The sequence below is a fragment of the Taeniopygia guttata genome, chromosome 15, assembly GCF_048771995.1.
Source record: "Taeniopygia guttata chromosome 15, bTaeGut7.mat, whole genome shotgun sequence".
Classification (NCBI taxonomy): Eukaryota; Metazoa; Chordata; class Aves; order Passeriformes; family Estrildidae; genus Taeniopygia; species Taeniopygia guttata.
The window spans coordinates 3,623,900-3,636,521 of NC_133040.1; the positions used below are offsets into that span (position 1 = coordinate 3,623,900).

At 47.5% G+C, this 12,622-nt stretch overlaps 1 protein-coding gene across 4 annotated transcripts in view; it reads left to right on the plus strand.

Annotated features, from left to right (window-relative positions):
- The window catches only part of PXN (paxillin), a 45,714-nt gene that overhangs the window by 13,582 nt on the left and 19,510 nt on the right, over positions 1–12,622 (plus strand). For all 4 annotated transcript variants that reach the window (XM_030285602.4, XM_072936134.1, XM_030285604.4 and 1 more), the window contains exons 2-3: positions 11,000–11,226; positions 11,691–11,806. In XM_030285602.4, the coding sequence (XP_030141462.4) occupies positions 11,000–11,226; positions 11,691–11,806 (343 nt within the window). The remainder of the gene's footprint in view (positions 1–10,999; positions 11,227–11,690; positions 11,807–12,622) is intronic.

A 12,622-nucleotide genomic window follows, 5' to 3' on the forward strand; every position in this document is an offset into this window, starting at 1 on the left:
TTCTCCTGAAGATTGTTCATGGGTAGCGGTGGAAGAATTTTTTGTGCTTATCCAGCTTTGGAAATGGTTTCCTATTCAGGACTCTGACAGCCCAGTGAATCTAGGTAGAAAGGAACCACACAAAGGATTATTTTCTATTTTGGCTTCACACAGCCATGAATATCTAGATATATTCAAGGCTTGTGTAGCTGGATCTGGTAGCTGTGAAACTGAAAATATTTATTTGTTTGGTAAGGAACATGGAACATGAATTCAGTTTTTGGCAGCCCATCTTAGCATAAGGTGTTTTTTCTCGGCATGAGCCGTTTGCTGCTCACCACTATAAACAGAGGTGCAGGGGCGCGACTGTCCCCTGCGAGCTCTGCAATCCCAGTTATCGGCAGGGACACACAGCGATGGCACGGGGCTTGGGGTGGGACAAGATGGATTTATTCCTGGGCTTCCAGACAAGACTGGGGGGGTGAACAGAAGTTTTTATACAGCAGCTCAGGAATAGGGGTGTAGGAAAGTGAACCAATGAGGATATGGTAAGAGAGGAGTATAAGGTGGGGCAAATAGCTTCTGAGCCTATCAGGGAAAATGGGGGAAGAGTAATACAAAGTAATGAATGGGGTGTCGAGGGCAACAAGACAGGTACAGAACTCTCTGGAGAAAGGGGTAGGGATAGGGAGGATTGACAACTTGGAAGGGAGGAAGTTAGGAAAAGGCTTGGGAAATTTAGCAACTGGGGAAGAAAGGGGATTAGGTAGAACAGAGAGCAAACATGGATTCAAAGCAAAACACACCACAACACAGAGGGATGTAAATATAAGATGTCTGTTTTCACTTTAGGTGTGGAGAAAACCATGCTATAAAAAAGAAGATGCTGTATGTGGCAGGAAATAACCCTTCTCTCCCTTCCCACGCCCTGATCTAGCACTTCTGGAAATGAGAAATAAATGGGAGGACACATCCTTGGGAGGGAGCAGCCTCTGAAAGTAGCTGTCACAGTGCTCCTTTTGGAGGCAGTAGGTGCAGAATACAATAGCCCCGCCTTGCTGGGCTTGTATGGCCTTGCTTTCCTCTATGCTGTCATTAGATCTTCAGTGCCAGTAAGAGTTTGTTCTTCCTGGTGTTTCTGTTGCCAGCTTTTGAATGTGATAGGCAAGGCAGTGGAATGGACAGCTGAGGTTAATTTGCAAAACTTCAAAAGGCTACACTTGGTTTTAGCAGCTTTTTGTCTGAAAACCAAAAAACATATTCAAACCGTATTTTGTTTCTCTGGAGCATTTTCTGTTCTGGAAAGGGAAGGGACTTGAAGTACGAATCGCTTTCAGGTGAGAATGCTCAGCCCATTGTGACATATTGAGGAATATTTATCTCTGACCACAAAAGCAGTTATGTACCTTGTGGGACTTCTGTTATCTCAGCCATCTAATGAACTGTTCTGTGACAGTGGAAAGGGTATGGAAGTTTTGATCAGGAAGTTGGAGAAAGGCAGAATAACTATGTGTTTCTCTTTTTGTAGGTGGTGGTTCATTTATCTCACTCAATTTAAGCTGGAGTCTAGTTTAGTGTTCAGAGAGCTAAGTGGAAAAATTCTGGTCCTATGGGAAAATCATTTGTGGTTCCTTCACACAACTTGGACTGTAGGCCAGGTAGTGCTGTGGATTTGTATTTTCATCGAGGAAACTGTGCTGACTCAATCTTTAAAGCACTTGTGGTGTCTCTCAGCCAGCACGCTGAGCTGGTGATCCCATGCCCTGTGGAACCAGTTAAGATTAGGTTACCTCCCTGCCAGCTTGGTCATGTGAACAGAGCCAGCAGCCAAAGGATTTCCCAGCCTGTTGCATCCAAGACATCAAGAGGTGGATCTGAAGTGCTCCCACAAGGAATGGAGTTGTGGCTCCCAGGGACTGCTGGTGTCAAGCTGCAGACTGGTCAGCTGGTTTTCCTACAGTGTCGTTGTGCCCTTGAGAGCCTTGCAGCTGCTGGGCTACACAGGAACCTGCTGACTCCACGTGATGCTGCCCATCGCTCCAGCAGCCTGACCCTGCAGACAGATACACCCCTGCAGCTCGGGGTGTCACATAAATGCATTCATTTGCAAGAACATGGTGTGGGCAGGAAGGCTCTAGTGGTGACATTAATGGTTTTCCAGCACATGTACACACAAACAACCCTCCTGCCCATCTGAGGGATCTAGTGGAAGGTCTGAGCTCACATGATGGCTTCTGTTGGGTTTTTATAGCATACAGAGTTGGCTTCTCTTCAGTTTTATGGTCAGGAGTGTGTCAAAAGCTCACTCTTCAGCTCAGCAGCACAAGTGAGGCGTCAGTGGGTACATAGCGTGTGCAGCCTTGGGGACGGAGCCGTGTCACAGTTCTGGGGCTGAAAAGCCAAAACAAAATGTCCACGTAGGCTCGGGTGGGAGTGGCAGGTAGTGGTGAGGGATGTCTCCAGAATAAGGAGCGACTCAGTTCGAGCTGTCTGCTGGCTGCATCTTTTCAGGCTGCCCTTTTTTCTGGTCTGCATCTGAGATGCAGGTGAATTAGGGGAATCTGACAGGAGGGTGGGTGATTTCTTTCAGCTGATGGCAGGATGGGCTGGATTTACAATTTGTCCTCTGGCCTAAGTTTTGAAGGTGAAAGTAGAACATTTCCATTTAAAGCAGAAATTTTATTCACTTACTTAAACAAGAGTTCAATTCTGCCATTGGTCTTTTTAATATATTTTCTAAAACCTACTTAGAGTGATTGGAGCTGTGCTTCCAAGAAACCTAATGAGTTTATCTAAAAAAACTGAAACCAACACCTCAGCAAACTTTTATTGGATTAGTACGTTGAATTAGTTTAGAAAGTGTCTGATGATCAGTGGGGCAAGTTCCAGGAACAGCCCGGGTTTGCATGCTGGGGAAGGGAGGATCCCGGGGCCTTTCCCTTATGCTGGCAGTGCGTGATGGTGTCAGCTCTGCTGGAACTACAGCCAGAACACTCCAGGGGTTTGCAGCTCATCCCCAAAAGTGCAGTGAGTAGTTACTGATAAACAGTTCCTGAAATTGCTTCACACAGGCTGATTTGCACACTCTTTTACAACCCCAGGCTTAGGGTGGTAGTAGTGCGTGTTAGTTGTGACCAGTTAGTTGGCCACAAGCTCTGGAATGAACTCTCCAGCTTGAGTCTCGGTGGTTGGGAAAGGAAGCCGCAGTCGTTGCTGCAGCTGCTCACGCAGACCACATCTCACACTGCAGTGTCCTGTCTTTGTTTAGACGTACTGATAGTGGTCAGAGCTGGGTGCATGGGCTGCTGTGCTGGGCAAGGCTCACTGCTTTGGCTGTCCGTACTCCAGTTCTGGCACAGAGAGGAACCATGGTGGCTGCCGCCACCCGATTCCAACAGCAGTTCTGGCTGCCACGGGATGAATCCTTGCTCAGTTTGTCTCTGCAGCCTGGGGTAGCCAGGCGTAACTGCAGCTGGGAGGTTGCCTTTGCTATTAAGCTTTTTGGGAGCACCCACAAAAGTTTTTAAGTTGATGCTACAAATGCAAAGTTTTGATAATTTTAAGGGGCAATTTTGTCTGAAAGTAGAGAGAAGCTTCAAAATTTTAATGGCGATTGTCTTTCCTGTAATTTACCATTCCACATATTGATAGTAGTTTGGAAATTCTTTTTTTAAAGCAGTGACACAAGGCATGACTTGCAACAATACCTTGAGAGTGAGAAAGCACAAGGCTTTAAACATTAGTACATTAAAGAGAGAGCTGAGTGATTTTACTGATCATGCAATCTGAACTTCCTCTAGGCAGGTCTGGGCAATGTGAAGTAAAAATCCCAGTGGCAGCTCTGTACTGATAATCCAGCAGTTGTTAGGTCTGGTAAATGACTTATCTTTTGTGCCTTGAATTTTTGTGTATCTTAAATAACAATTTGCCCCTGCTTCACAAGAAAGCTGAGCACTTTTATGTGTCCTGTGTTCTGACCACCTTCTTGACATATTGGTTAAATTTTGGAAAACTTCTAGATGTCATCTCCTTAAAATGTCTTAGACAGTAAACCAAACTATTTTACAGGCTTTCTATATATATGAACTGGAGAACTTGAGGCTTTTAAGAGCATATAATTGTACTTTGAGTTTTTAAGGTCTCATTTTGAATGCAGTCTTTGTATTTTATTGCTTTTGTAGTTTCTGATCTTTTTGCATTTAAAAGCATTGATTGGAATATAGTGCCTTAAGAACCTATTAGTAAATGTCTTTTACCTGGAAGTCAATGCCTGCCTTTACCTATTCATGATTTTCCTATTTCTGATAAGGTTCTGCCATTTTGCTGAGAAAAATCAAAATGGGAATTCCTGCCCTCAGTGTTCGGGGCTCCCCACACCTTCTGCAGTCCTAGGGCAGTGAGAAATCCTAGCAAGGCTCCAGCAAGTCTTCTGGATGCAGGTCTGGTAGAGCACTGCAGATAATTCTTTTGAAAGGCTATTTAATAGGATAAATATACCCAGGCTCCCCATTCCTCTGCAATTACTCACAACGTAAAACTGTCATGCCAGGGATTGGGTTACTGCCTTGAACTGTCTTCCTGTATGTGAGCTGGAGCTGCATTTACTCCTGCAGGTGGTGGGGAGAAGACTTATTTGAACCTGATGAGATTTTTAAAGATTGCATTTAGGGATTTTGCAACTAGGTAGCTCAGATGAGGCTACAAGCTCAAACTGCAGTTCTGGAGATGCGGTTGCCTTCCCCTCACTCTCTCAGGGCACAGCAAAAATCAAGGATTTGAATTCAGCATCTTGCAGGTATTCAGAAAAAAGGGCTCTCTGCCAATGAGAGGTCTGAAATTTGTCTGATGCCAAGTGAGACATGATTAGCATGTAAAGTCCATCTCCTCATTGAGAGCTGCCCTTAGGGGTATCTTCATTTTTATTTCTATTTGCCAGTCCTCTAGGAATCTTCTGCTGCCTAAATCAGGAAAACTTGCAGCTCTTCTACTTAATTGTGTAAATAGAGGCAGGGGGGAAGATAGGGGAGGTGCAGATACCTGTTCTGTGCAGTTGCAGCAGAGGAATTCTGTAGTTTGTGCTCCAGCATCTCATCCTGATTCCCCAGTGTGCTGTGTCTGGGCAGTCAGGGACATGTGGCACCAGAGATGCTGGGGGAGATGTGACTCTGTGGCTGAATGCATTTGCTCTGTGTGCTGGCTGGATGAGGAATCTTGTCTCCAGTGCTACTCACTTTCCAGATGTCTCATGCAAGAAGCAGAGCTACAGGCAATGTGTGGTTTAATACATGTGCAGATGTGGCTTTCGGCTGTTGAAAATGAAAGGTTGATATCTGAGGCCTTTGAAGTATCTTGCTTCAGTTATGCTTCCATTTCCTCCGCAGCAGCAGATGAGATGTGGAAGAAAATTGACCACCATCCTTTTGATCTACTCACTGTCTTGATAATGCTGTGATTAGCTGTGTCAGCATGGCTTAAGAATCCTCGGTTGTTGAGAGAGATCAACTGCATATGGAAATCCTTTCTCCGGAGGAAAGCAAATTTAGATTTCTCTAAATTGCCTCATTTAAAAAAAAAAAGGAAAAGATAAATTCTAAACTGCTTATGAATAGTGGAAAATTATTTACTACTCGAGGAAAAATTAGCATTGAAAAGCTGCTTGTTGTCAGTTGGCAAATGTGAATTTGTCGATGCCCTGTCATGTAGGTTTTTTCAGAATTAGTCCATGATGTATTCTGCTTCACTGTGTCACCTTAATCCAAGAGCATTTTTGAGATGCACAGGAAAGGGGAAGTGAACAAAGTATGCTTTGATATGCATGGGAAGATACATCTAAATATATGTAAATATATATTTTTCTCTTTAGTAACTTCACTCTACCTATTTAAGGGAGCTGAGTCCAGCTCAAATTCCTAGAAAGGGGTGTTGATGTGTGCGTCAGCAGAAAGGGGCCCCAGTGTTACCTACTGCTGTTGCAGACTGTAGAGCAGTGCTGTGCTCCCTAGGCTGGTGTTACTGCTCCGTGTCAGACAAACCTGGGCTGTGGGAAGCTGAAGAATGTGCCCCTGGCTGCACAGAGGCCATTGCTGCTGCAGGATGCTGCATCTGCAGGCCAGCGAGTGCTGACACGCAGCGATGCTGAAGGAGCCCGCCTTGGAGCCCCTGGAATGCCTGAGCTGTTCTGGGCCCACGGAGCTGTGGGCTGGGGAGATAGCACAGGAATGTGCACTGTAGAACTTGATCTTTTCAGTGCAGCTTGAACTGGTAAATGGGGCTTAGCCTAAGGATTTGTCCTGCTCTTCTACCTTGCTGCTTTGGTAGTAGAAGGGATGTTTTCTGAGTGGTTCAATGCATTGGATGTCAGCGTGAGAGTTCTTGTCCTTAGCTGCTGAAATGATCAGCAGAGCTTTGGCTTTTGCTGGCAATTACCTTGAAGCACTGCAGTTGGTATTAAAGGGCTACTTATACATACCTCACTAATGTGCAGAGTAGTGTGGAGGATTTGTAGACCAGAATCCCAAGGACCTCTTAGTTAATAATGATCTTTGGCAAAAGTGAGGAAAGGGAGAGAGGAGCAAACTAATGTCCCTGGACCTCCTGGTGTCTTTGGAATGCTTTTTAGTAGTAAAGGTGTCCAATGTGGCATCGTTCTTTAACTGTCCCTCCTCCACAGGAAAATCTTTGGGGAGATCCCATACTGGGGAGGATGTGGTTTGAGTAGCCTTCAGGCCTAAATGTGATTTCAATCGAGTGTGTAGTTTTTTGGGTTGGAAGGAAGACTTTGCCCTTCTGTTTAATGTTTTCACACAGCTTTACCAGGTGGTTGGCCAGGTTACCGGAGCCTGTGGAGGACCAGCTGTGCTTGTGCTGAGGTGCTCTGTGCTGCAGTGTACAGGGAGTTAGGGTTTTCTTGGTGTGTAACTGCTCCAGAGTAGCCATGATAAGCAGGAGTGTTCAGGTTTGCAGTGTTCTAGCAGGTGTCCCTTTTGCACCCCCTGAGCAGCACCCTGCGAATTGAGTGGAAAACACAGATTTCTATATGCACAGCCCATAGATGGCCGACTCCTACCGAGTCTTTGGAAACTGGAGTGATTCTGCTCCATGCACATGTCTGTGAATTGACATTTTGTCTGTGGGTTGTGTTAGTGGCTTGTTGTAGTCGTGAGAGTGGAGAGAGGGGTGATCCTGGGGCGGAGCAATGGTTTGAAGGTCCATTATAACTCTGTCTGGTTTACTTTACTGCTACAAAATTGCTAAATCGATTCTCTTGAGATAACTAAATATATGGTGTGCATCGTTGGGAGGTTCTGCCTCCTAGAGCTGTGTCTGTAGTGTTCCTGAGAGTATTTGGGGCAGCGGTGAGGCTGCGGCGAGGACAGTGTGTGTGGCTGTTTCCGGAGCACTGGGCGGTAGCTGCTGTGAAGATGCGCGTCTCCGTGGGGAGGTGCAGCACACGTGGCACCGCCGAGAGTGTCTGTGTGCCTGAACCAGGGACAGGTTCCCGGCTCTTGCGGGGCTGCACAGGTGGGGTGCAGGCGCTGCCAGGCTGGGCGCTGCCTGGGTTTCGTGGCTCTGTCCCTGTGAGGGTGTTGGTGGTGCCCTCTGATGGATGGTGCCGCTGGGCACTGGCCCGAGCCGCTGCCTTGCGGTGCCCAGTCAGCTGCTGCCTGCGGGCTGTGGGACTGACCGGCTGATTCACACGTCCTGCAGCACTGTCCCTCAGGGGTCACCTTGGGCAGGAACACTTCATTACCCAGTCAGTCGATCGAGGCTTTAATATTTCTATTTAAGCATTTAATATTCCATTTAAGGAGCCGTCACGGTAGTGAACTCAGTGCTGTGACGAGAGGTGCAGCACTACACAAGGCACAGCATCCCTGTCACAGTTCATCAGGTTACAGATGATGTTCCCTTTTGCAAAAGAGAGAGTGATGCATATTTTTTTATTAATAAATCTCCATTCTTTCCCCTCATCTATCTCATATTGTCTTCTGGTAGTTGTATAAATCCTAAATGAGTGCATGGTGCTTTGGGACCTTTTGGGATGAGGTGCTTCATGGAAAACAAAATGTTAATCCTTTTGGTTAATTTTTGGTCGGATTTTGAACAGTAGCCTCAAGTCGTGCTCTGGACTGTAGGACTCCTTGGGCTGACCTCCAAGGGAGCGACCTGCAGCCCGTGCCTGCGGACTGGGGAGTCGCTTTCCTCTGGCAGGGTGATGTCCGTGAGCTGGGACGGTGCCGCTGCCACTCTCAGCCTGCCCTCGCCGAGAACGTGCTGCTGCTGCTGTTGGGCCCGTTGAACGGGCGCAATTTCCCATTGCAGCGGAGTTCCAGGGAGCTGTGGTTGCTGATGAGATTGGATCCGGGAACAGCAGCGGGGAGGGACGCGAATGGGGAAGACCTTCCCTCTGTCATGGCTGTGAGCTTGGAGGAGCGGGGGCGCAGGGGAGGGAGGACAGGGGATTGCAGGACTTGGGGTGAGCGAGCACAAGGAGAAGTCCTTTCACATCGGGAAACCGGGGTGTGAGCGCCTTTCCTGTCCCGCCGGCTTGGGGTGGTGCCTTCGTGCAGCTGCTTCGATATCAGTTGTAAAGTTGGACTTTAGTTTGAGTAACCGAGTAATTCCTCTCCGGCCTTTTCTCCTCCCTCCGCTTTCCGTTCCTCGGCTTTGCCTTGTTTGCTCAAGTCGGGAAGGGGGAGGGCATGGGGGCGGTTAATCATTAATCTTAACTCCTTCATAGCCGTGGGGCTCAGTGCTCCGGTATTTCCAGACCGCCCTTCTTCCGCAGACCTGTACAAGTATACCGGTGCGTGTAGCCGAGCTCCCTCTGTGTCACCAGCAAAAGGCAGTGGGTGTCTGTCCCAAGGATCATCGGCACAGAGGGGAGCCGAGCAGGGCAGTGTCTGTGGCGAGATGGTTACAGCTGCCGGTCCTGCACTGAGGGCTGGAGGTGCAGGGTGGAAAAATGGTTTGCGTCCCCTCTGCAGGGCCGGAGGAGCCCAGCACCCTCACGGGATTTTCACTTCCTGGTGGAGTTTGAATTGCCTTTGTCATTGGAGGGGAGAAGCAAAAACCACTCCTTCTCGGCAAGCACTTCTCTGGGAGGTTGTGTGGTGAAACCTCCAGTCATAGGACCTGCCTGACTGTAGGAATTGCGGTTCATCGGCAGTTCCCTGGAGGTATGTGCCTTTCACTCTGGAATCCACCAGCTGTTCTTTTGCTTGAAAAGATACAGTTCATTTTTCCCCAGCTGCGCAGTACTTGTCTCCCTTCAGAGGATGTACTTCTGGGATATTTTGGTCCCTTTAGGAAGATAGATCCTGTGACTTTAATGGTTTGGAGCATCTTTTTAACTAAATGAAAGGTGTATAGAAATAATTTAACACAGTATTTAATTTGCTAATGGCTGTATTCTGCTCTCTGAGTGCAGGATTGCTTATTTTTTCTTTTGTGATGCTTTGGCCTTTTGAAAAGAGTGAATATAAAAGCAGCACCTTCCTCATCTTGTAATACAATAATACTGTCCTCTTCTAATACATTTTCTTGAAGGCTTGCTAAGTGCATTGGCTGCTGTGGAGTGCTGCGCTCAGGAAGTGGCTCAGGGCTGGCAGGTGCTGCCCAGGGAGCTGTGGGCAGCCATTAGTGTGAGCAGTTGCTCGGTTGCTATTCTGGTCCCACCAGCTCCTTGTGACCTGGTGGGGGACACTGCAGGGTGGCCACCCTCAGTCTGGGCCCCTGTGCCCCAAACCTGAGTGCCAAGTATCTGCTGTGTGCAGGAGAAGGGGTCTGCAGAGTCTCTCTGAGGACAGCTGGGTCTGCCCAGGGGGAAGGGAGATCCAGGGGGGTTCACAGAGTGTCCCTCCTAATTCTGCTGAAGTGCGTTACTGTTTTCTGGCTGAATTCCACATCTCCAGAGGGACCTGCCAGGTGTGTCCTGGTGCTGTTACATGGAGAGCACTGATGTCTCCAGTGAACTGACTCCTCTAACAGCCTTGCAGAGGTGTGCACTGGTGCTGCTGCCCCAGTGGAAAGCTGGGCATGTGGCCAGGGAGGCTTTCTTTGGAAATTGAGCACAGCACAGACCTGCAGGGTCTCACTGGAGTCCCCCCTGCAGGAACTGCAGTGGGCTCTGCAGGGTGGGCACACGGGCTGCAAGGTCCAACAGGTCAGGATTTGCCTTTGAGTCACCCCAGAGGAGTGCAGGATTGGGAATGGGCAGAGGATACATTTGTAGGGAGAAATCCAGAAGGCTGGGAATGCCTAATCTCTGATGGGACTGAGAGATTTTTTGAGAAGTGTTAACTGTGTGATGTAGGTCCTCTGCCTGGCATGAGTGTTTCTAGCTGGTGGAGATTTTCCTTCTCGAGGAATTTGTGAGCTCCACCCATCTAGTTAAGAATTGTTTCCAGAAGAAATGGCATTTACCTGGCAGCCTCTGGAAACTTGTTAACTGCTTATATGATGTACTGAGAGGGATTTTTGTCAGCAGAACTGAAATACGTCCTTCTTGCTCTGCTGACGGACTGATCTGAACGTTTCTTGCTTCTTCCACTACCTTGGACTCTGGAGAAAACACCTCCTGAGATCTTGTTTCCTGCAGAAAGCAGTGCCTGCGGCCACAGTAAATGACTCTGTGATGATGTGGGGACTGTGATTAGTCTGTGTCAATATCCTGTTGGAGTAGGTCTCTGGACAGGCTTGCCTAGGTTGCATTTCTGCAGGGTACAGTGAGACTACGGGTTCCTATTGTTGGGTGTTTTTCCAGTTAAGGCAAAAATCTGAGACTGACACAGCTTTTCTGGCTGCTTTGCTACATTTTGGTGTTTTCTTTGTAGTAGAAGTTTGATTAACTCATTAATTTCTGAGCAGCAGTAGTGTTTTTCAGGGCATTTGGTAGATTACCCAAGATGAAAAGTCCTTCTGAAAAACTTCTGATGCAGATACATTAAATGAGAAGAAAGAGACAGAGCTCTAGTCCAGGCTTTTACCATTTTGTTGGGTTTTTTTTGCTTTCCTGCAGACGCCTTACTGGCAGACTTGGAATCAACCACCTCGCATATCTCCAAACGACCGGTATTTCTCACTGAGGAAACTCCTTACTCCTACCCAACTGGAAACCACACGTACCAGGAGATTGCTGTGCCACCCCCGGTGCCCCCACCACCTTCCAATGACGCCCTGAATGGCACCGTGATCGACCCCTTAGACCAGTGGCAACCCAACACCCCCAGATACGGCCACCAGCAGGTGAGTGGGAGAGTGCTTGTTTTGTAAGTGCAGGATCGCTCAGGAAAGCAAGGAGGAGGGAATAGGAAGAAGCGAGGATGAATTTGGCTATGAACAGAGCAGGGAAATAGGGGGAGGTGGGAGTTTATATTAGAACTAACTGGTTGGAGCAAATGGCAGAAAAGAATTTGAAAGCCATCGTCATTGTGCTGACAAAATGGTGGTGTGATGAGATTAGTGTTAGTCATCTGTATTGAGCCTGTGGAAGGCAGACTGGGGGTTTCCAGCACAAAGCTGTGATTCATAGGCAGGTCTAAAGTAAGGGGAAAACTGTTCCTGGTGTAGCTCATCTGATAAAGGCAGGCTTGACTAAACAGCAGATTTTTTTTTTTTTTTGTTCTGCCCTGTCAATTTATGGGTTTGCAGTGCAGCAGTGTACATATTTGTTTTGTATTCTGTTTCCAATGCAAATCTTGTTTCCACAGCCTCAGCCCCAGTCTCCTATATACAGCTCTAGTGCCAAAAGCTCCAGTGCCTCCGTTCCTAGAGACGGGCTCAACTCTCCTACTCCCCGTGCCAGTGAAGAGGAACACGTCTACAGGTATCCTGTGCCTTTTAAGACATAAGTGTGACTCACAACTTGAGCTTGCTGAGGGTCAAACTGCCTTCTATAAGTGGAAGCAAACTCTGCTCTCCGTGTGTGTTATGTTGCTTTGTGTCGATTTTGATTGCCTCTTTTGTAACATGCCACTGTAACTTTCATACTCATTTCAAACTTTGACCTGGCCCTTGGGCTTGCTCAGCTGCAGGAAGTTAAGGATCCATCAGAGGTAGCAGGCTCTGGATTGTGTTGTGAAGGATATGATCCAAACACAAGTCACTAATCCACCCCCTGCTAAACAGCACAAAAGTTCTTCAGGAGGTGGATGGCCTTTAGGTTATTTTTCCCTGGGAACTCAGTACTTGTGGCCTGGAGTGTTGTGCAGGGACTTGATTTTTCAGGTAAATTCAAGCTTCTTAAAACTTCCATCTCAGTAGGTGATCAATAGATAACAAGTTCACACCTGCAAAGGCAGCTGCTCTCACTCTTGAAAGGCTGGAGGAGTATCCTGCACCGTAGGACAGACCTTTCTGCTAACATAGGGATGAGTGATGCAGAGGCTGTCAGAAATTCATCCTAGGCACCTTTTTACACTTTGGAGACTGATGTTTCTTTGGAGTCAACATCTAACCATGCCAGCTCTTTCTGCTGAGCAGGAAGTTGCTTCCAACCAGAACTAATTTTGGTTAGAGCTCAGCTTCTCTCTGGGCAGCCTAGCCAGAGATGGTCCAGTGGAGATGATAATTGCAGTTTTTTCAGATGACTGCATGCAATTAGTATGAAAGGAAGGTAATTAGAGCCATAAGTCCTCTTGAG